The sequence below is a fragment of the Miniopterus natalensis genome, chromosome 12 (assembly GCF_054644295.1).
Source record: "Miniopterus natalensis isolate mMinNat1 chromosome 12, mMinNat1.hap1, whole genome shotgun sequence".
Lineage (NCBI taxonomy): Eukaryota > Metazoa > Chordata > Mammalia > Chiroptera > Miniopteridae > Miniopterus > Miniopterus natalensis.
This window is the reverse complement of record NC_142092.1, coordinates 38,967,548-38,991,338: the sequence shown is the minus strand read 5'-3', so window position 1 is coordinate 38,991,338 and position 23,791 is coordinate 38,967,548. Positions and strand designations below refer to the sequence as shown.

The window sequence follows — 23,791 nt, the reverse complement described above, 5'->3', positions numbered from 1 at the left end:
CCGAGGCCCTTTGTCTCTTGTTCTTCTGGGCTATCTTACTGCTCCTGGACCAGTTTTCAAAGCTAGAGCAGTGCCCATTTCCCACGGTCTCAGAGTGGGCACAGCAAGTGAAAGCCCTCTGTCCCTGATGGGGGACAGAAAACTGGGGCTGCAGTCTGTGCTGGGAATGCCGACGTCAGAGTCCAAGCTGATACGCGTGCACTAATTTCAATAACAGAGGGTCTCCTGTGCACCTCAATCACATTTTCCCCTTTCCCACTGAAAGCTCCATTCCTTGGAGGAAAAGGCAGCCTGCTGGGAACACGTCCACAAGACGCCTGATGATTATCAGGAGGCGTCAGATAAAGCCTTTCACCGCCGCCTAGATCTGTGCTCAATACTCACACTTGCTTAAAATTCTAAGGTTTTACTTCAAATTTTGTCTAGAGAGCTGGCGATAAGGATTGTGATGACATCATCACAGATATTGGAAAACTCTATTTGGCTGCAGTAACACTGAGCTACTTTGCTAACCCAGTTTCTGTGGAGGTCAAGGTCAAAGCAATAGGTAAAGGTTACGATGAACAAAACCATCTCTCCATAGATACCGTTTAAAATATGCCTGTGCTTTTGATCACTGTGGGAGAAATGACAACGGCATCTCACACCACAGGGCTACTCAGGGGGCCCTACGTGAAGGAGAGAAAGGCACCTTGCTTTAAGGCGACTTCATCCCGCCCTGGGCACACGGCCTGGTGAGTGGATCACAGGCTGGGTTTCAGTGCCGCCAGCCATGGCAGCCCTACGGCACAATCCAAGACACTTCTCACAGTTTTAGCCATCTCCTCGGAGTCTTTTGTCATATGTGGCTGGGATTCAGTGGGGGTTTTAGGCTTCTGAGATGCACAATATTGAATTCTAGAACAAAGCTGGACACATATCTTTTGCCTTGGCTCTGAAGGTACTTCTGAGGGTAAAAGATGAAAAGAAGCCAACGATTTCCAGACAAAACCATCTCAAACGCTGCATTAAGAAAGCACACACAGTGCAGCCTCCAGCTGGTTCGAAAAAGCCATGCAGCTTCCTAGGACTACAAGCGATCCTACGTTTGCTTCACCGCCAAGGAGAAGCAGAGTGATGCAAACCTTAAACGGGAGGGAAGGTAACTCATAAGCTGGAAACGCTTTTGTCAGGCTATCCGCAACAGTCTCGCGGCAACTCAAGAGGTTCACCAGAATTATGTTACTTGCTTTCTTTAAATCTCTGCAAAGTCACTTGGCAAATACAAAGACGGCAGCCGTATGTGAAAATTAATTCAAACATTGGAAGTTAAGTGTCTTCCCGGAGGTCACGGGGAACAGTAACAACCAGCAAATAGACTTTGGTCAAAGGGAATTTAGGAAGCCTTCTCAAAGGACAATTTCTCACCCGACATTTTCCAAGAAGCAATATTGTCACCACACCCTTTGCCCTGGGTTTATTAAAAAGCCATTTCAAAAAGCATTTCTTTCTCTTCTTTGGAAAAAAAAAGAAAAAGAATTTAGCAAAGATGATTATATATCCCAACCCTATTACTTTCCTCATTTAGAAGGAGGCCAAGAGATGATAAAAAATTTTGCTGAATGTCACAGTCCTTAAGTCAGAAATACACAATGGCAAACCAAGATAATATAAAATGATCAGCGCAAGAGAATCTTCATCCGTTGTAGCAAGTCAATTTCTTATAGACATGTCATTTGGTAGGACATGCCATGGAACCACCGGATTCACACCATCAGTTTAAGAGAGAAAATTCTGACATCAGACAAGCAACTAGAATCAACTTGCTTGAAAGTCATTACTACAATTCAACTCACTTTCTCAAAATCACCGCAGTGGCTCCAAAAGGTTTTTCAAATCAAAAGAGAACACCTAATTCTAGGATTCAAGTAGTTTTGCTGTCAGTTCCTTTCAATTATTTTCCTTATCACACTGTACCTGCCCTTTTTGCACACTGGGACCTCTTCTCCCTCACCCTAACCGCTGTTTTACCATAGCCGTCTCATCCAGCTTTAATCCCCAGTCCTTCAAGACACACAAATCAACAATACAATGCATCTGTTTAAACTGAGGGAACGCTCTAGAGACTGTTCCAGATAAGCTTTGGTTCCCAATAGTAACTCAAAGTTCTCAAACATCTTCCACCCTCTTACCCTATGTTTCTGACCTAAGTTATATATGTGACATTAATGTAATTCATTAATGAACAGCTGGTTATGTTTTGGCCAATACTTTTGAGCCCATTGATTGTTTATTGAAATCTAAGCAGTCTTATAGAAAAAAACAGAGAATGCAACTAAGAAAGTTAACCCTTTAACCAGAATCATCAACTAAAATCATTGACGAATGAAAACTGTAACCCAGATTAGATAAAAGACCACAACGATGAGAAGTGTTCCAAAAAATGTGACAATAAAAAGCAGTAAGTCCAATATTTGAAAGTAATAGGGAGCTAGTTTCATTTCTAAGCTACATACAGCATGCTGATGGCCACAGCTCTATGACATCCATACATACATATGGTTCAATTTTCATCATACAAAAATCTTAACAGAATATTAACTGTTTAAGTCAATTTAAATGTGTGAGAATGATGCATGACATGTAGATGATAATCTTACCTGAGTGCACACTATAAATGAAGAACTGTGCTAAATTCTGCATATGATACTGTTTTCCTCACTCCCCCCCATCCATGCCTTTGCAGCGATGACGCCTCCTAGCTTTCCCTTGGCCAAGTCCTTGAATATGCTGGATGCCGGCCTGCAATGCCCTACATCTGGCTGGCCACCTGGATTGCTCCCTCGCTCCTCGGAGTCTCTGCTAAATTAGAGAGCCCTTTTCTGTCTAATGTTTAAAAAGTTATAATTTGCCCACAAATACCTGTGCATGAATATTCATGCGAGTTTTACAACAACCCCAAACTGAAAATAAAACCGCCCATGAAAACGTTAAGTACAAAAATTGTCCTATAGTCCTACAGTGAAATACTATTTAGCAATAAAAAGGCATGAGCTCCTCATACACTTAATGACATGGATAAACCTTAAAAATGTTGTATGGAGACAAAGAAGCCAGTTTCAAATGATTCTACGTATATAAAAGTCTATAAAAGACAACTTAATCTATAGTGACAGAAAGTGTATCTGGTTGCATGGGGCAGGGTGGGGGGCTGAGGGATGAGCAAGGAGCACAAAGGAACTTCGTGGTGATGGTTATATGAATGTATACATTTGTACACTTAAAATGGTGCTTTTTATTATATGTAAATGTACACCAATAAAGTTGAATAAGAATGTATGTAGGTTATCAGATAAATTTGTTCATAAAGCTGGGATTCAGTCCCAAGTGTTTGACTTTGGAGCCCATGCTCTGAAACACTATGCTCAGTTTTTTTTGTCTTAAATACACGCAAAACCTCAAATAAGAAAATGATTGTTAAAATTTAAAAGTCTCTATAAGAAAATAAGTGTGTGAGTGTGTATACATTTTCATAAGACTCTCCTGGTTTATCCTTTGTGGGTATCTTATTTTGGAACTGGACTCAGAATCCAGTTATTAGTGCTTCAAAGAAATCCATTTCATTACTTTATAGTCATAACACATTTTTGACCTGAAAACAGCACTGGCCCTCATTGATCACCCTCTGTAGTCACTGGGTTTAGGGCTTGATGATTTTTAACTTTGCCTAAAATATCAATTGTAACCACAAAATATTCAAGATTTGCTATCATTAAGAGGAGCCAGCCTCATGTGCTGAAAGAATTTTAAAAATATCTGGGAAGTCTAGCCTCATTAGAATTTGGAAAATTGAGTTTCATCAGGTGATCACACAAAAAGAGACATCAATTTTCTGTTAAGTGTACAAGCTTTTGCATGTTGTAAAAAGTCATATTTTATACTCAGCTTTTATATTGTGTATTAATGACTAGAGGGTTGACAGGATGCTGATAACTGCAATCAGTTCAGATTTCTATCATTAGTTCCTATGTTGAAGCAACTGATGACAACTTTTAGAACTTAGTAAGTCAAATTCAAGAGGACATTTAAACATTAAAGCTGATTTTCAAAACAGAACATAAGCACAGTTGTGTTTGACATATGATTACAGTCACTGATATGCGATTATGAGATAAAAAAGTATTAAGACAGATTAGTGGTAATTTTATTACAAAGTCCTTAATACATTTTCTCTAGCTCACTCATGGTATTTAATTCCAAAACAGCCTTCAACCCCAAAACAGCCTTCTAAATTATCCTCATTTCAGGGAATAGGAAGCTGCAGTATACTTTCAAGCCTCTTCCTGTTTGGTGTTTTCCATTTTCAAAGTACTTCTCATTCAACTCAGCCTTCCCATTGTGTTTGGTACCAGTTACCCACGTTGTAAAAAAACCAGCTACAAGAACTTTCATTGGCTTCCTCAAAGGCCAAAGAAAACATCAACAACAGACTCTCTACTAGAATCTAACGGTTCTTAAGACTGGCAAAACCACGCCACCACTCCAAACGTAATTCTCGTCATTAACTGGTCTACAGGTATTAGTCAAGTAGTGCAAAGGTCATTTTAATTCTATTTGAAGATGGTTTTTAAGTGTGAAACCACATGTAAACTTACGTATAAACTTACGTACTTAGGTATGAAAAAATACAACAAAAGGCCCCAAAGTGTAACAAACCTAACACTATCATCCAAAGACCGGCATGAAGAAAACATTTCTCATTTGTAGAAAAATTTCTAAACCTCACATATTTGAAATCATGAGCCAAACACTGATGGGACAAGTGGATTCCAGATGAAGCAGGTATCAAGCTATTTGCTGTGAGGGGATCTGCATCCCTGCTGCCACACAGATGTTTAAGTGAATCATCCACCAGACAAAAGAACTAAGGTAAAATCTCTCAAGTATGTGAGATTCACATCTTTTTTTGGCAACTGACCAAGAAGATAAGCTGATAGATACAATGGTCAATCAATACAAAAAATGAACTATTTTAAGTTAATACATAGTAAATGAATATGGGTTCATAGAGCACAATGGTGTAAAATGAAATCTTGAAGGAAAATCAGGTTGCATTTCCAGTGAGCAATTTTATTAGGTAGAATCAAATGCATTTACCCACCCACTTCCTTTGCTTTGCATTATACAAGAGAACTAAATGCTCATTTCTGCAAATGAGATTGGGGCTGGAGTGAAACATCTGATTCTATATCATCCTTGCCACTGACCAGATGGGCAGCATTTCACCTTGACTTTTCTTCAAAAACATGATGTGCAGATTACCCATTAAGGTGCATTATGTAGCTTCAATCATAGCTACCAACATCATATCTACATGCTAGGCAGCAAAGATGAAATATTATTTGTACAGCGAAATAATAAGATATAGCTTAGCTATACCCTTTCAAATGGTAACACATCAGATATCACTTTGTACACTCAAAGCACATTTCAGAATCTTTAGTTTCAATTCAACACATGGCATGCTTAAGGGTTTCAGCACTTCTCATTCTTTTTAATGTGTTACAAACTTACTTACAAACTTGTTACAAAGCAAGACAGGTAGGTATTAAAAATATATCGGAACATCTTACAATTACCAGCCCTACCAGTGGAAATAAAATCATGGCAATGAAAAGTAATAAAGGTTATTAAAAGTTAAGGCCTTGGAGGCTAAGAAGTCATGTTAGACTGTCAATTGTTTTCCCCACGGTGGGAATTCAGTTAGAAATTTTTAAAAAAATCTAGTAGTTTAGTTGTGGTCAAAGAAAGAGTCAGTGGGGATGGGGAGGTTTCAGCAACATGCTGGTAGAAAAAAAGAGACTTACATAGTCTGGGAGGGCAGTGAAATGGAAGGCGTGGTAACCTCGCTCACTTAGTTGTCATTTTTGATTTTCAATGACATTTTTTTCATTCTTTCGCCTAGTAAAGATGACAGAAGGTCCTAATTTATTATCTGACATCTATTCCTGTTTCTAGATTTAAGAGCGTTTAACTGTATACAGTCATATAATCCAAATACAGACACTTTGAAAAAAAACTAAAGCACTGATGTTGCATGCATTCAACTATATTTATAACTGTACCCACAAACCCGAGATAAGGACCTGGGAGAGAGTCAGCTCACACAGCCTCCGTGACTGGGGGAGAGAGAGGTGGTGGATCTACAGGGCCTCAGATTAAAGCAGTAGAAAGAAGGGAGTAGATTAAAACAAATAGCTAAATTCTTCCTGAAATAATACCAGCTAAGGGTTCTAGAAGAATGTAGAGTTGAAGTCCTCAGCATGGCTCCGCATATCCAATATACACAAACAGAGCTGGTCAAAATGCACATCACACGCCACGATAGTCTCTACATTAGCCGCCTTCTGCTGCTGAGGTCAGGATGCATTTTACATGAGAAAACTACAGTGGACACTTAATTAACATGACCTGGAGGTCACTGGGGCGTGACTGGAGGGGAGATAAAGGTGCAGTGGCAATCTGTTTCTGTATGTAAATGGCACCATGGCCAGATCAGATCAGGCAATGCCACGGGTCTCTGACATTTCCTTCCACGGCCACGATCTGGGTGCACTTCATTCAACATGTGTTGGGCCAGCATGCTGAAGGTGCTCAGGAAATATTTATGAATAAATAAATGAAGAGACCACATAAATTTAATTCCATGAAGAAAACCACCCAGATGGCAAAAGCCTTTGCTTCTACAGCTGATTCGTACATTTTAACGAGCACAAGGGAGCACTGAAAAGAAATAAACAGAAAAGACTTTTCATAAGAGCAAAAGGAAGGGATCAAGGGAGAAAGAAATGATACTGGGGAAAAAAACCCCAAACAATTTAATGCCAAGTCATCTCCTGGCACTGCAAATGTTGGTCAGTAGTAAAATACTGAAATTTGGAGTTTAGTTCTCTAGTGGCGGCTATCATATCTGTTCATCTGGCCTCATCCCAATACTTTCCTACTCTCATGCATAACCTCAAGTAGGTTCATTAATAGGTGTGTGATATTTATTCCATTTATTTTTAAAGAAACTATGTCTGGAGGAAGTTTAAAGTTAAAAGGTGTCTGAAATTTAGCCAGGATTATTCACAACATGAACAATCAAAATAATGTTTAGTTAGTTTCATAGGTATGTATTCATTGGTCTACATTTATTTTGAAAACCAAATCTTCAAAAGACATCTATGCTATAACAGGTTGTTGTTATTATTATTATTATTATTTAGGAAGCAGCAGGATAGAATAATTGTTCAATTAAAATGGTTAAAAATTAGGGTACCAGTAGCATAAAAATGTTGATGTGTGGCTTCCACCTTTCGGGCTCCCTTTACTGTGAACTAATCCCACTGTAGGACTGTTTATAGCGGGCTACTGAAACAAGAGCACAGGGAAAGGACAAAGGAGTTCTGCGCACCGTCTAATCAGTATACAACTCCAGGTAATCCCACTCAGAGAAACACATACTTGAAGTAGTAGAGAGCCACATTTTTTACTTTTTCAAGGTCAACCCCCTAGCCTGAATGAGAACCTGTCCATGCCAGTCAGCAAGAAGCCAGCAGCTGCTTCTGGGGGGGAATCTCCTCCAAGTTCCAGGCCCACAACACAACACATGTAGGTAACGGTGGACCAAGTTGGCCCTGGGGAGAGGCCCATGCCGGTCTAGATGATCTGGCTGTGTTCTCTGCCTAGCATGTCCTACATATGGGTATGTCAGAGGAAATGTAAGAATTTTGTGTGAAATGGACTTGGCAGTGTTTGGTGAGAGGTTATTATTTAGGGTGTTACCTTCTCTGAAGTTATTAGTGATAAGTAAAAATCTCAAGTCTTTTGATGGCAAGACCCCAAACCAAATTGGTTGCTACTCTGAGCTGCTTCTGCTTTATTTGATGAGAAGGAAATTCTGATGTTGATGCTGATGTACCCATTGCAGAAGAGCACCTACCAAGCAATTTGTGAAATTAGTCTCACTTTTTAAAAATTAAAATACTCTTCAAACAAGTTAAATTGTTCGACAAAAGCAAGCCCCATGAAGCACAGGTGTTTTCAGATGCATTTCATGCTCACATCCCATTCAGCATTAGGACGGAGTTGCATGGGAAGAGTGAGAGCACCCGGGGCTACAGGCTTCTGTTTGGAGGCAACTTCCATTTTCTGGTCTAAGGAGAAATGTTTGGCCATGTGTTCCTCCTAAGGAAGGCCTGCAAGAGCCGGCTGACCTAATTTAAAATACGAGCTCTTGCTGAGCTCTCATTGCATGAACCTCTTCCAAGGATTAGCTATTTTTTTGGTTCGTTCAGTTTTTATTTCATAAAAAGTCAGCCCATCTTTCTCCAGTCCTAGTGACCTGCATTCTCTCCTTCCCCAAAGCACATCGCTTCTCCCGCTAGCCTCTGCCTTAATCACTTTTATTTGTGGGACACTAGGGAGGGAATGGTAATGCTTAGAGTAGGAAAGAAAATAACTTCTTTTTAAAAAAAAATATCTTCTTATTATGATCAAGTTTAGATGAAATATGGGGCTTGCCATCAACAAAATTACAAAACAATTCCACTGGGAGTCCAGACCGTTCAGGGTAATTCATCTATGAAAAAGCGAACTTTAATTGTTACTCTTGGCAGCAATCTAAGAGGAGAGTGAAATATTATACTAAATATTGCCACGTGCAATAGTAAAGCGCTCTTTCCTCTTTGCCAGGAGCAGTGTATAGCCCCCTTCAGAATCAGGTCTGGATCTGGCGATTTAGTCTAAATCCTCTGTTTCCCCCTTTCCAAAACCAACAGAGGTTTCAAAAGAGTTGCGTGTTTTTTTTTTAGTTTTTTATTTTTATTTTTATTAGAACCATTTGCTCTTTCTAAGTTGCCAAAAAGGAATAAGTAAAACTAAGACTTTTATTTGGGCTAAAGTTGATTCCTCAGCTTCATGGAGGTCAATGTACTTAGTCTGTGAACCTTCTGCTAGGAAGTTCATTGCAGTGTTGTACCAGCCAAGGTTATGCTTTGGTCCCTTCTTCTCCCCTGAGCTCCACCCTCCAGCGTCGTACATTTATAGAGTAGGAGCTGGGAGCATGTGGAAGCTAATAAAAACGAAATACACATGTGGCAAAATAACTGAATTTCTAGAACAGAAATTTCAAATAGTTTTGATGCTGCACATAACAATTGCTATTTTGGGATCAAGGGTCGTGAATTGGGCTTCAGAAAATGTGATCCCAACAGGTACAACTTTTTAGATTAAAAGCTCATTGAACACTGTTATGTTATACAGTTTATAAACCTGGAAAGGTGTTCGATAATTCTCAAAAGCAAAGGGATATTCCTGTTCTAAAAATGGAGGGGAGTCTTCAATGAAGATGTTAATCAAAGAACTATTCTATATGGTGCTGGTTACCTGGTATATTTATAGGCTTTGGCAAACATGAGGCTATAATAAACTACTTGCAAAGAATTTTAAAATTACATTCTACATTTCCAGCATGAATATTTGTATACATCAGGTATAATTCACTAAGGACATAGTAAAATCATATGTAAGGTTTCATATGTAGATAATATTATTCAGCTTCTAAAATGGTTAAGTTGGGGAAGTTAGGGTCCAGAAAAATAAAATGATTTGCCCAGGATTATTCAGCATGTAACCAGTGATATGAAGATCAAATGCTCAATTTTTGAGTAGATATTTTCTATGCTATGAGATGCTTTACATCCATAGGGATATATAATGATACTAAGATTATTTGGGAGTAAAACTAAGTCTGTAGATATGACAAAAAGTAATCTTTATTGTAACTTAAGTTAATGGATTAAAATTTAGGTCATCTGAAACCTGAGTAAACTGAGTAAACTTTAGGACATCTGCTTTATCTAATTATTTTCTTTTTATTATAACATAAGTTATGAATGACAACAAGCAAAATGGCTATCGATAGCGAGACAGTTTGAGGAAACTATAATTGCTATCAGTCATGGGGAACATAGCACTTATTATATATTATGCACAATTTCATAAAGACTGCACATTTTAAAGCTTCATAAGAACTTATAGTTTATATAAAATAATGTCTTAGAAGTATGCCTGTTTTTCTGTTTGTGGAAGTTGAAAAACAAAACAAAAACAAAATGCATAGAAAGCATGGCCTAGCCACTAACAGTGCTACACTCAAGTAAACAAAATATACCAATTATTATTTAAGTGAAGGTAAATAACTATAGAAGGCGAGGAATTTTAAATACATGTTACAAACAGCACTCAGATAATCAATGACAGCAAATAAACTAATGAGGAACCCCGTAGGTGACTATACTTGGGAGCTGGTTATCTGTTAGGAAGTTGACATATGATATGGGAAGCCAAGGAAATCTGCCTTGTATGTATCGTTTAAGTCTTTGAAAAAGAACCTGCCTTTTATTTATCGAAAGATCAAGCTCTCTGTGTGTCAGTACAAAATGTAAAGTTTCTTTTGAAGGGTTCTACTTCCTGCTCTCCATTTAAAATGGGGGAAAAATAAAAATATTTTGCCTGTGACAGAATATGAAAGAAGTTCTCACCCTTAAAACCAGCAGCATTGGTTTTCCAGTCATTAGCGTTCAAATGTCCTGCACGGGAAGTCCTGACAATAACATGCTGCACGTCTCTCCAGGTCAGAAACGGACTGGGGAAAGACAAGGTAAGAATCATTGTACCAAAAAAAAAAAAAAAGATGGGGGAAGCAGAGTCACAAGCAAATTTAAAAAGCGAAAGCAAAATGGCAGAGTACTAAAAACAAAGGGTCAGCGATTTGGGTTTGGGCTAAACAAATGCCAAATGCCGCTCCTGTTCTCAACGTGGAGACGTGACATTAGTCTGAGGGAGGCAGATAACATAACCTTCAATTTAATAGATAATGTGATATTAGCCAGTGTGATTCAGTGTTTGAAAGGGTGAGGATTTCCAGTTGCCTTAAGGTGGCTCCCAATTCTGGCCCTACTGTCCTTTGTGTAAAAAGTTGCATCATCAATTGGAAAATTACGATAAGCTAAAGTCAAAGCTGAAGGCCTCTGGAACATTCCTCGTTCAGATGTATAGCTGGGCAATTAATTTGTAATTTAACAAAGAACTTAGCAACGTTTAACACTCTGCACGTATGTGCGGGATATGGAAAAATTGTCAACTAAAATCAAAGCCCCATTTTCAGTTTCTTAAAAGAAAATATGGTACGGGGCCGATGGCCGGGCCCCCAGGCACAGACAATGATGGGATTATTCTGAATTTGCTATAAGGAGTTATAATATTAAGTGATTGGGTACCTATTTCTCGTGGCTGTTAGCACTGAAGGGCACAAAGAAACTATCGAACAGAAGATACTTTCACTGGAGAACTGCAATGCTAATCTAAACACACAGAAAACAAATCCAAGTACACACACACACAGACTCTTGTGTTTCAAAGAACAAGTAAATACTGGAAGCACCAGACTCAGTGCAGGCATGAGATTCTGATCCTCACGCTTGTTCAATTTAGTCTTGAACGTGAGGTGTGACAATCTCTTACTTTACCGGGAAATGTGACAATCACCATGCAGCTTGTGCAGTTACCTTCTTTCTTGTTTACCACCTTCATTTTAGAAGGATATTTGCAAAGGATGGGTCAGAACATTTGGGGGAGGGGAGACAATGACTCACTACATCCCCTGAGGTGTGACGGGCATGTGGTCATCTCTGAGCCCCGTTATATGCACACAGATGGACACTGGCATCTCGGAGGCAGCAGGAGAGCCTGGTGATCTAAATTGTAGCTAATCTTCTTCTTATTTATTTAATTTTTCAATGACAGTTGACATTAAGTATTTTATATGAGTTTCAGGTGTACAGCATAGTGGTCAGACAATTATGTAACTTATGAAGTGACTCTCCCCAACAATTTAATGGTGCCTAATTTTCAGTGCTTCACTTTATACTACATTTTCTGCGTCACGACCACCACATATGTGTTTTTGTGGGTGGTCTCCTCATGAGAGGGAGCCCAATGTTCAGACTGCCTCCTTCATTTTCTACCTATGTGAAACTGACTTCTCCAAGGCTCCCCACTTAGAATGCGGATGCTCATATCTGCTTTTCTTCATCGCACCGACTGAATAAAAGTAATGCCAAACTTAACCTAGTTCCTGGTGCATAAGAAGCCACGAAGAAGTGGTAGACAGTACAGTATTTTGCTAAATCACGAACCACAGCTCCTACTTGGTGGCGTGAAAACGAAAGAGATGGGAAGAGTAAAGTACATAGAGTTCTGATACCTATTTTTTTGATGACCTTAGATTACAAATGAAAGGAGAGTTATGACTTTGATTTTCAAAGTTTTCAGAGAGGGGCTAGATTGGATCTAGACTATTTTGTAAGGTTGCATTAACAAAAGAACTTAATACGAAGGAAATTAAAACCCAACTGCATGAATTTTTAAACTAGGAGAACAAGGCAAACATAATCATTTTTGTTTTGTTTTAAGACAATACTTGTTAGGAATCAATTTAGAGCCTGACAAAGCACCGAACTCTGAAGAAAGGGAGGGAGGTTGTGCGATGGATCCCTGGAAGCAGGCAAGTTCTGCTTCTAAAACAAACAGCATGATGTGGCCCTTTGCTGACTAACACGGAGTCCACAGAATAAATCAGCAGACTCACTGCTGCGATGAAAATTAGGGAATGAATCAAGGGGTAATTCTGAACGTTAGTCTCAACGTAAGATGTTCTAGCTCCGCCTGAGATGTGAAGCCGACCTCCTCTTTCCCAGCACAGCTACTGCGTGAGGGGAGAAGTAACAACAACAGCTCAGTCTGGAAAAACATTCCAGCCACTTATTTACGGTAAAGCAGAATCGGTGAAAATGTGTTTATTTTTTTCATGAGCAAAAGGCAAGATACCTAAAAGTATAGTAGGGTTTGATAAATATGTCTAAATTAACCTAGTGATTTTAAAATATCATTTAACACACAGTTAAAACTTCCATATTTTAAATCTTTTCCCTTTGGGGGAAAAAGAGAAAAGAAACAAGCCTCCCATGTTTCCTGCTCGCCAAGACAAGAGTCCTCAGAAATATGAAGTACAAGGTTTTGACTTTTGGGAACTTTAGCCTAAAAATATAATAATAGTAACAGAACAGGGAGCCTTTCTTTTTTACCTTAAGCAGTTGTATTCAGGCAGATTTGGGAAGCCTTCTGCATTCAACTCAGCCTGAAGAAATAAGAGTTACTTGCTCTCATGCCGAGTTGCAAAAGCTACTTCTTGGAGTGCTTATAATTAGAGGGAAGAAATTAGCTTCAGGAAATTGGAACTACACAGGGAATGAAGCGGGCATTCAGATAATTCTACTCAGAAATGATTTACTTTCTGAATAGGACATACAACTTCAGAAATAATTTAATTTCAAAATTTCCTGAATTTCACCAAAATAAAGTGAGGAAGATAATACAGAAAACCAGTGGATTTGAAATCAGTGGGGTATTTTTTTTTTTTTTAACCTGTGGAAGGGTAACCAGCTAAGGAAAAGGCCAGGAGGGAATCCGCTATCCTGAGAACCTTCATTTGCAGGGAAGTCTGGTCTGTGTTTTGTAACCTGTGTCTATTTATGCTCACAGGAATGATGGAGAGACGAAGTCCAACTATCAGACATCCAGTAAACCACATACAGAGTGAAAGCAGAGACATGCTAGGAAACCTGCAGTTCACAATGATAATGTGAGACTCCCTAAATTATACCCCCTTTTGCCAGATGCCCTGGACCCACACTTCATGGGCCTTTGAAAACCAAGACCCTTTCACCTCCAGGAACAGGAAGACTGACCGCACCAAGAGCTTTGGGGCCAGCAATCATCTAGAGGCTGAAAGTCTAACAACATGGAAAAAAAGTGCAGCTTCTCTCCACCCTGAGCCTGGTGACCACTGGCCCACAAGAAGTCACAAGCAGTTATGGCACACATCTCTCAGGTTCTTCTTGGAATTACTGACAATTACCCTTAAATAACAATATACACTAAAAGGGTAACATTTATAAATGCCTGCAAGATGTGACCTTTCAAGGCAATAAAACATAGATAATTTTCTGGGGAGTCTTGTATGGGTAATCTTTTCCTGTTAGGAAGTTTTGCATCTTTTAAGGACCTTGTAATAATAACCATCATTTAGCAAGCACTTGGCCAGAGCCAGGTACTACATGTGGTACATGCATTACTACTGCGTAATCTGAAAAACTGTATGATATAGGTATAATTTTCATTCCCATTTCATAGATGACAAAACCAAGGCTTTGAGTTACACACGCTAACTCAAGTACATACAGGTAGTAGGTGGGAGCGCTACAATTCAAATTGGCTGTCAGTCACTATTTAACACCGTCTCCAGGTGGACCCTCACAGGCGCGACAGGCATACACTTGGTGGTCTGTCAGATGATTCTTTGACAATTGGGTCAGGAAGCCAAGTGTGGCATATCATGTTCTCTTGGTCACACAATTTTTGTACCTATACTATCTCTCTCAACTCAACTTGGCTGATTTGTACCATAGAATTAAGGAAATTCTTGAGTCTTTATTTCTTTTAAAGTTTCCAAAAGTCTGACATGGGCACACTCCATCAAAGGTGAACAGAAAGATATCACCTAGGATAAGCCATGTAATTTTTATAATATGATATTTTATACTTATACCACATCATAACATTATTCTAGTATTTCCTAACATTCTTGTGAACTTGTCACCTTGCCTGATATGCTCGCACTTTGATGTGGTTTACAGCCTGGTTAGGTAACTCTTCTCCAGTCAGGGAGCCTCTACTGAACCTCATCCCAAATACTTCTAGTTTCCAGCTGCAAAAACAGGGTAATTCACGACGCTATCACTACCTGGTATTTGCATTACATTTTTGTTCTGAGCAGTTCACAGTATTTCATGGGCCCAACAGTAGGTTTAGAAGAAGTAGGATGTATCCCAAGAGAAACATTCTGTCTAGCTCTTCTTGCTGGGCTTCTAAGTACCACTGCTAGCACTTAAATTAAAAAAAAAAAAAAATCACTTCCTAAGTTTCCCCAGATAATTCTGCACAATGTGAGTGTTGGAAATAAATCTGCACTTGCTGGTACTTAAGAACAAGGACCATTCTGAATCTTGAGTGACTGACTCACCTGCATTTTTTAAAAAGAAAAAATAACTAACCTTCCCCTCACTCTCCCTACCCCCTGATGGATTTATCAACATAAGCATTTAAGGGGCAACTGAGAAAAAGGACAACACAACTACATCTTAGTACAGAAAGAGAATTTATCAACAAAAGGAGTGACAGCAAATCCTGATATTGAAACTGTTTCCTAAACAGGGCCATCTTTAAATATAAGCGTGACTCCGTCTAATGCAATGGTGAGCAATTACGTGGACCAGAGCTGCGGGGAAATTGCATGACCAATTAGCAATTATCCAAATATCCAACTTACTAAATATTCAACAAAATAGCCAAGACAAAACCAGTCTCTTTTTATATTTCTTAAGACTGTATAAAATGGAAATGGGAACAAGTAGCCAGAAAAATAATATCATTGTATAGACGTTAAATAAGTCACTGTTTGTGGTTGTGAGCTGGAACAACCAAGATGAGGCAGAAAGTGTTTAAAGCCTGCTGAGATTGGTAAAAACATTATCCTGGCTGTAGCCAGTGCATTTGAATGATGATCCAAGAGTAAAATATCAACCATTTCACAAAGGAAACAAATCTTGTTTTGTCAGTTAACGAAGACCCTGAAAGGACTGTCAGTCCCACTGTGAGCAGGAGCATATATGGCTCCTGGGAGCACATTTCTTTTGTTTTGTGTTCTACATTAATTCAAACGTTCCAGCTCTCAAATTGGGTAACTGAAAACACAGTTAATAATACCTCCAGATTTAGAAATGCGACTTGTATTGGTATCACTGGACACCTACTTGGGACCCACCCACATCTACACCAAAGCAGAAAAAAGAAAATTGGTTCGCGGCCACCCACATCAGATTTTTCTTCCACTCTCTTGTGAAAGCACTCATAGGTTCGCTGAACGTAGAATAAACCAAAGGTACAGAAATTTGGTCTCTAAACACACTTCAGAGAAGAGAGCCTCTAATTCACAAAAAAACTTCTATCATTTAAACTGAAGTACCTTCTCTCCTTTATAAATCCTGGCTCATCTGTAGGATTTGTCATGATACCTAAAAGACATCATTTAAGTTTTAGCAGCCTTACAAACAAATGACATTTTGTTTGCAAGCTCAACAATAATTTCCTAGAAATACTTTGCTACATCAACTCTTGCGGAATAAAAATTGAATGGTCAGAGAGAGGTACACAAACTTGAGATCACATGCACTGAAATCAATTTACAATAATGAAAGTCTCACCAGCTATCCCGTACACTCAATTCCTTCTAATTATATTACTCCGAGACTCTAAATTCTGGCTATTCTAAAGGCCTCTCTGTCTCTCTATGCAACCCACACCCTGGAATCTAAACCTGACCCCTCATATTTGCCACCGTTTGAAGCAGACAAAATGTGACAATATGAGAGCTTCCTCCCTAAGCTTATCCCAGTCAAGCAGCAAGAAACCCATCTGGGCAAGACGCTCACTTTCCCTTTTCTGCTATTTTTTTTTTTTTTTTCGGTAGGCTGTCCAGCACTTGGCATGAATAAATATGCAATTCTAAGCTAACTGACCTGGGCCTGCAAGAAGACATGGTCACCCCCATTATTTCAATTTCTACTTTAAATTTGTTCTCAAAACAATAATAAATGGAGTCTCTAATCACATGAGAATGGTGTAAATTGTACGTTAGTCAGGAAGGCTTGGGCGAAATCATGACCTGCTATGGAATAGTTCTATAACCCAGGACAATTTACGGAATCTCTCTGGAACTCAGTTTTCTCAGCTGAAATGTGGAGACACACTCTTCAGGGTGGTTGCAAGAATTTCAGATAATGAATATAAGGTGCCAGGCACACGATAGGCTCCCAAAGACAACGGTCATCATGACTTACTGAAATGAACAATCCATCACCCCAGAATTTGTAAGGACCATTTTCTGAATTTATGCTAGCCTTTGATGAATCTACATTTAATTAAGATTTCTTCTCTGCTCCTAAATTTTAATAGTATGTTCTTTTAAGCTTCTGTAACAGACAAACGAAATAGCATTTTGAACACCTTGGTATATTTATGCTTACTGAAATAGTAACGCTACTAAGATCTGTCAAAAAGACTGGCTTTAACAAGTCAATGGTGTAGGCAGAAAGCCGACTGAGGAAGAAACCGTTTGTACCCATTATAACAAATCCCCTCTATCTGTGGGCAGATCTTCCCACTTGGTGGCTGGTCACTGATGTGAGATAAAGGACAGTGAAATGTCCTTTGGTTTGATAGTAGAGTGTTTATAGCACCAAATATTAGAATGAGGACTTCATGCATACTCATCCGCTGCACTGAGCTGCCTGACAGATATGTAGCTGAAACTTTTCTCAACAGTTCAGGGATTTGCAGAGTTGAATCCTTGGACAGGCAGTAGAAATAGTTGGTTGCTTGTCTGTTATTACTGTTATTCCAAATTAAAACATTTTTCTTTTTTTAGTTAAATACAAAGAATTAAAATAATGCTTTTCTACACACTTTATCAAAGCATATTTTTAAACAAGGATTTTCAATGTTCCGCTTTAATTTTAAACTTTTAAATGAAAACTCACTAAGCATTTTGGATTCTAGAATTTTAAGTAAATGTTATTCTATTTTAGAAATTCCTGGTTTATTATGTCAACTCCTAATAGTCTTTCTAATTAGATATCAATAGCAACAAAAATATATTTTTAAAATTACACGCTACACACATACACACGCACACACACAGGAAAAGATTGAGTAAGATTAACAGAAATCTATTACAAAAATTTTGGAGGTACTTCAAATAACACTATAGCTGAAGTGACTGGAATGAGAAAAATAATTTTTAACTGTGCCATAGTTTACATTAAGAAAACAAAGCTGGTTGTCACTTAAAGGAAAGAGGGGGAAAAATTAACACCCTCCCAAAGAAAACACACCTCAGCTCTCTTTCCCTGCCTGTGCCCTGAATTAAAGACCCAAGATATTCATGAGCTAAAAAAAAAAAGGCACATAATTCTCTCCTGTACAAGTACTTCTTTTATACTTCCAAGGCAGCCCACATATTAACTTTGATATCTCTCCTGCCCCTGTTTTCAGAGTCTCAACTCCCAGAAACCATAGCAGGAAATAGGGGGTAAATTCAACTTCCTTTTTCATTGTCTCTCCTACTCTGTATGTTGGGACACCAAAATCATGTTTTCCCAGTCACCCTGACAGTGAGTGACTGGATGCACAGGAGATATAAAACATAAGTGGAGCTCCTCTGGGCATTTCGGAGAAAGCCTCTGCTTTCCTGCTTTAGGGCTGCCTAATTCTCCTTCATTGTTTCCTTCCCCGTTCCCTGAAGGCGGATACGATGGCTGGAGCTGCGGCAGCCGCCAAGACAAGATGAAGTGAATGTCACAGATGCTGGCAGTGACGGCCTTGAGCTTCTGAACCAACGCCTTGACTTGTGGATTCCCTGTTGTACCAGCCACACCTTCTTGCTCCTGAATATAATTCCTACAAGATGTATCTCCAAAAGTGCGGAGTCTGAGAGCATTTATTGAGTGCTCACTGTGTACCAGGCATACTGTGAAAAGTATTCTCCATGATTCCATCTATTTCTCATGACAATCTTATGAGAGAGGTACTATTATTCCCTTATTACCAAAATACGGACCATCAGAGCACAGGAAGTGTAACGATCCCCTCAGGGTCACAGGACCACCACGAGCTGAGGCTGCCCCAGGCAGCCTGGCTGCAGAGCCCCAGCCCTGACCACCGCCGCTGCCGGGTGCTCGTGGGCCCCAAGGGGAAGGGCCAGGTGAGCAGTGCTCGCAGGAACTGCGCGGCAAGCCTCCAGTTTGGACAGGAGGGCACGAAAAGATGCCATCCTCACGCAGGAGACTCACTGCGGAGGGAGGGCTACCAGGACCTCAGAGCTGACGGGGGGTCTGCCCGTCACCCACCCCCTTCAGCGGCAGAGGCGAGCAGGCCTGTGCGCGGGAGCTGCGCAGAGCAGCAAGTGTCACCCAGGGTAGGCCTCTCGCTGCGAACGAACAACTGAAAGGACAGAAAAGCAAAGAATGGAAACAAAGGAAGAACAAAAAGGGAAAATACAAACGGAGAGTACAAGGGACAGGAGAAAAAAGAGAAAAGAAAGAAAAAGAGAGGACAGAGGAGAAGAAAAACAATAATGTGGAGCCAACGGAAGAGGGAATGCAGAAAGAAATAAGGCGAGATGGCAAAACAGAAGCTGAGAGAAGCTGAGAGAAGGAAAGGCTACCAGGACTGGAGGGTGGAGCTGGGAAAAGCAACATTTGCATTGGAGAAAGTAAACCGATACAGGTGTGGATATTGTGGAATTGATATTGTGGAAAATTGAATTAATGATGTGGAAGATGTGAGAACTTCACATACACACACACACACACACACGGAAGATGTGAGAACTTCACACACACACACACACACACACACACACACACACACACACTTTAATCCTTACCTGAGGATATTTTTTCCATTGCTTTTCAGAGAGAGTGGAAAGGAGAGAGAGAGAAAGAGAGAGAGAGAAGGAGAGAGAAACATCGATGTGAGAGACACACCGACTGGTTGCCTCCTACATTCTCCGCAACGGGGATTGAGCCTGCAACCAAGGTATGTGCCCTTGGCCGGAATTGAACCTGGGACCCTTCAGTACACAGGCCAACAGTCTAACCACTGAGCCAAACCCACTGGAAAATAATTAAGAGATGGCAAGGAAAGAAAAGATGATATATTTGGAGGACAGAAAACAGAAACTCACTTAGGATAGTAGGTAGTGCATTGCTTCCCTTAATGCACACAAAAGAATCCCATGAGGTAGACAACATTGTTATTTGCTTTTTACAGATGTAGAAAGTAAAGCTTAGAAAGGTTAAATATCTCTCCCAAAGTCATAACAGTAAGATCTGGAACTGGCTTTGAATCTAGGTCTCTCAGACTCCAGGGCCCAAGCTCTGAAGTCTCATGGTAGATTTTGCTCGTAATAGAAATCACATTTGATTAAAAACGGCTAAGGTGGGCTGAAAGGACTCAATTTGTTTCAGGAAATATTAAGAGTTGCATCCCCTAGACTTATCCTTAAATACATATATTTCATTACAAATAGAAAAAACATTCTAAAAACTACTTTTCAGGATGAAAACAAAACAAAACAGGATTTCTGTCTTAAGACTTTCTCTGCAAAACTAATTTCAGCAGACAATGAAAGAACAGTTAAGCTATTGGAAGGAAACGAAACCAAGAATTTTATACTAAGCTCCTTGTGCTTCATGAGTAAGTGCAGAAGACACACATCTGCAGCACTGGGAAAGTATCCTAACCCAGCTCTCTGCAGACACTCACTCTGAAAACCAAAGTAAAACGCACAAATAATTTAAAGATCTCTTTCAGTAGATGAATAAATAAGTCAAAATTAAAAACCCTAGAATGTGTAGTTGTTATGAACAACCTAGTGATGACTAATACAGATTAAGCATAGAGTTAAGATTTAATAATTGCTTTAACACAATTCTTCAGAAAAGAAAAAGAATGGTAAGAGATAAATTAATTAAAATAGTCTGCTGCATAAATCCTGATTATAGCATTAAAGATCGAGAAATGAGTATAAATAGGAACAGTAAGTAAATGTAAGCCAAGCTTATATAGTGAGGAGTCAAAGGGCTAAATCCCTTAATATAAGATATACTTATTTTTCAATATCAGCTTTGTTTTAAAAATGAATGTTTAAAAATTATCAAAATTATTTAAATGTAAACTTTTTACCTAAAAACATGAAATACATGAACTAAAAATTAAAGTGTACATAGACTTTCCCACACAACACCACAAAATGTATGAATAGCAAAATCAGTTAAAACATTATAACATTTGAGACAAAAAACACTGTAAAGGACAAAGAAGTTTAATTTAGCTGAAAGGTAAGGTACTGTCTATAATAAATATCTAATTGCATGAAATTTGTGCATAGAAATGAATAGATGAAAGACTTTAAGAAAAAAGAAGTAACTGATGGAACCACACTAGTGTTCAGATAGTTTAATCCATTTATTTCAGGGGAAAGAATACAGAGGATTTGTTTACATAATAGATATAATTTAATAATATGATGTACCTTACAAAGAGTAATTTTTTAAAAAAAGAATTCATGGAACAACTGGAAAGTTTTGAAAGAAAAGTTGAAGATATACTGGTACAAAGGGAAATCTCATCAAGTGCCCTAAGGAAAAACAATTCCTCACAAACCACCAGTGTGGTTGACTATCTAACCTTATAATTTGACCACAAGACGGTGGGAAAATAAAAGTCAAGGATAAATCTCAATAAAGTTTGTTCAACACTTAACGGCACTACTCTCAGCTGTCATTCTATCGAGATTATTAGATGGAATGACATTCTATCTAATATGATATTTGGCCAAAGGTGCGTTCAGGAGGTAAATGTGCATCTTTAAAAAAATTATATGAATGTACAAAAGGAAAAATAAACGAACCATGATTCAACCAACAAGATTCGTAAAAGAACAGAGTTATCCTAAGAAAACAGGAAAGATATTAATGACATTTTAAAAAAGGACAAATGAAAAAACAGCATTACTAATCAACAATCCAAGAACTGGCCTTTTGAAAAAAATAAAAACACCTAATGAAGAAAATGAGAAGAAGAAACCAATGAAATAAATTCTAAATATTAAGTAAGTCATAAAAATCAATGCAAGGGATTTTTATAGTATTAGGAAATTTATATCTAATCTGTATACAACTATATATGACAATTGAATTAAGTATAATTATATTCTAGAAAAATATATAACTATATATAATTGGCCAATAAATTTGAAAGTCTTCTAAAATGAACATGGTTCTAGAGAATATAAATGAAAAAATTAAAACTGAAAAATTTATCAAATTTTTAACTCTTAAAAAGGATTGAGGGCCAGATGGTTTTCTTCAGACTTACAAGGAAAATGATCCCAAGTGTCTCCAGAGAAAAGAAAAGTTGCAAAATTTCACATTTTATGAATTTAACATCACCTGATACCCAAAACTGGCAGAGATAGAGGCCAATTTCAAGGTCAACCCAATCTGGGTTAGGAAGCCTGACTCTTCATTTACTATCTGTGCTACCTTATACATGAGGAATAAATGAAATTATCTATAAAGAAAATTTAAAAGATGCTGTTTATCTGCCATAAATACACAATTAACGTTAGCTAGATGCCGTAACAATAATATAGAATGGACACACACATGCACATGCACACACAAACACATTATTCAGTAAAGAAACCTAAAAATCTTCCTCAGAAAAATAAACACAAAGGCATAAATAAAACTTTCTAAAACTAAACCAAAAGCATATTAAAGAAATAAGTTTGATTCATGAATACAAGCAGAGAATAAGAAATCTATTATTCTAATAAATGATACTAACAATTATATTATGAGAAGCTAGTTATTAATCTCAACAGATACTGAGAAAATACCCAAAACACACTCCTGATAACCCTTTAAAAAAATAAAAACGCTTCATAGGTTCAATATAGAAAAGCAAACAGCAATAAAAAGTGAAACAAAAGGCTAAAAAAAAAAAAAAAAAAAAAGATGCTGAGAAAATCAGGACCTAGACATGAAAGCTTAATTTCATTCTTGATATTAAACAGTTTTGAATGGTTGGCTAATATAATAAAAACAATATTTTATTTTTAATTCATTCCATATATTTAAAGTCATTTAATCATTGCAACAGTCTGGGCATTCTAGATTGTTACTCCAAATTTCAGATGAAGGAACTGAAGCTCAATAAGATTAAGAAACATAATCTTCATTTGTTCGAGGCTACCCAGGTAGTAATGATATAGAGGCAGGACTGAAATTGAAGTCCACCTAACTAAAACACCTGAACTTATAATGACCAATTTGTACCACCTTCCAATGAGAACAAACATGAAAAAACACTCAGATGAACAGAGATAAAGTTACTGCTGTCAGGTGCCATGCATATATTCCAAAAAACAAACAAGGCAATGAGTTACTGCATAATGTAAGTTAAAGAGGCTAGAGATAAGGAAAACCACAAAAACAATAGCTCAGGTGTAAATAGGCAATAACCAGTTAAGGGCATAATGTTAATAGCAAAGCAAACAGATATTTACTACCTCAAAAAACTAAATCTAAACTAAAAAGTATAGAACTGAAGACATGCCTCAAACCTTATTAGGCCAGAGTCAGATTTTCTTGAAGGAAAACCAACTGTTATAAAGAAGCCAAGATTCATACAATTGTCATAAATTGTCCCTGGGGTTGTTTTTGGAACATGGCAAAATGTTTCTAAATTTTATCTGGAAAAATGAACAGGCAGGAATGTTTCAAAAAATGTTTAGGAAGTGGAGTGATACTGTAATGTCACAAGAATTGACAGAATAGTAAGAGAAAACTAGAAAACAGAGCTTCATATACGCAACAACTTAAAGAATGCAAAACAAAGTGCTTTGGGAGGAACTAAGTTACTTAACAAAACACACTGGGCAAGTGGGACCCCTATAAAAATTCAATTTAGATCCTCACACTGAACACCAAAATAAATTCTAGATGGTTAGACATTAACA

At 38.2% G+C, this 23,791-nt stretch overlaps 1 protein-coding gene across 2 annotated transcripts in view; it reads right to left on the bottom strand.

The window, feature by feature from the left end:
* The window catches only part of PCSK5 (proprotein convertase subtilisin/kexin type 5), a 381,372-nt gene that overhangs the window by 167,725 nt on the left and 189,856 nt on the right, over positions 1 to 23,791 (bottom strand). For both annotated transcript variants that reach the window (XM_087822706.1, XM_016222840.2), the window contains exon 10: positions 10,566 to 10,669. In XM_087822706.1, coding sequence (XP_087678832.1) covers positions 10,566 to 10,669 — 104 coding nt within the window. The remainder of the gene's footprint in view (positions 1 to 10,565; positions 10,670 to 23,791) is intronic.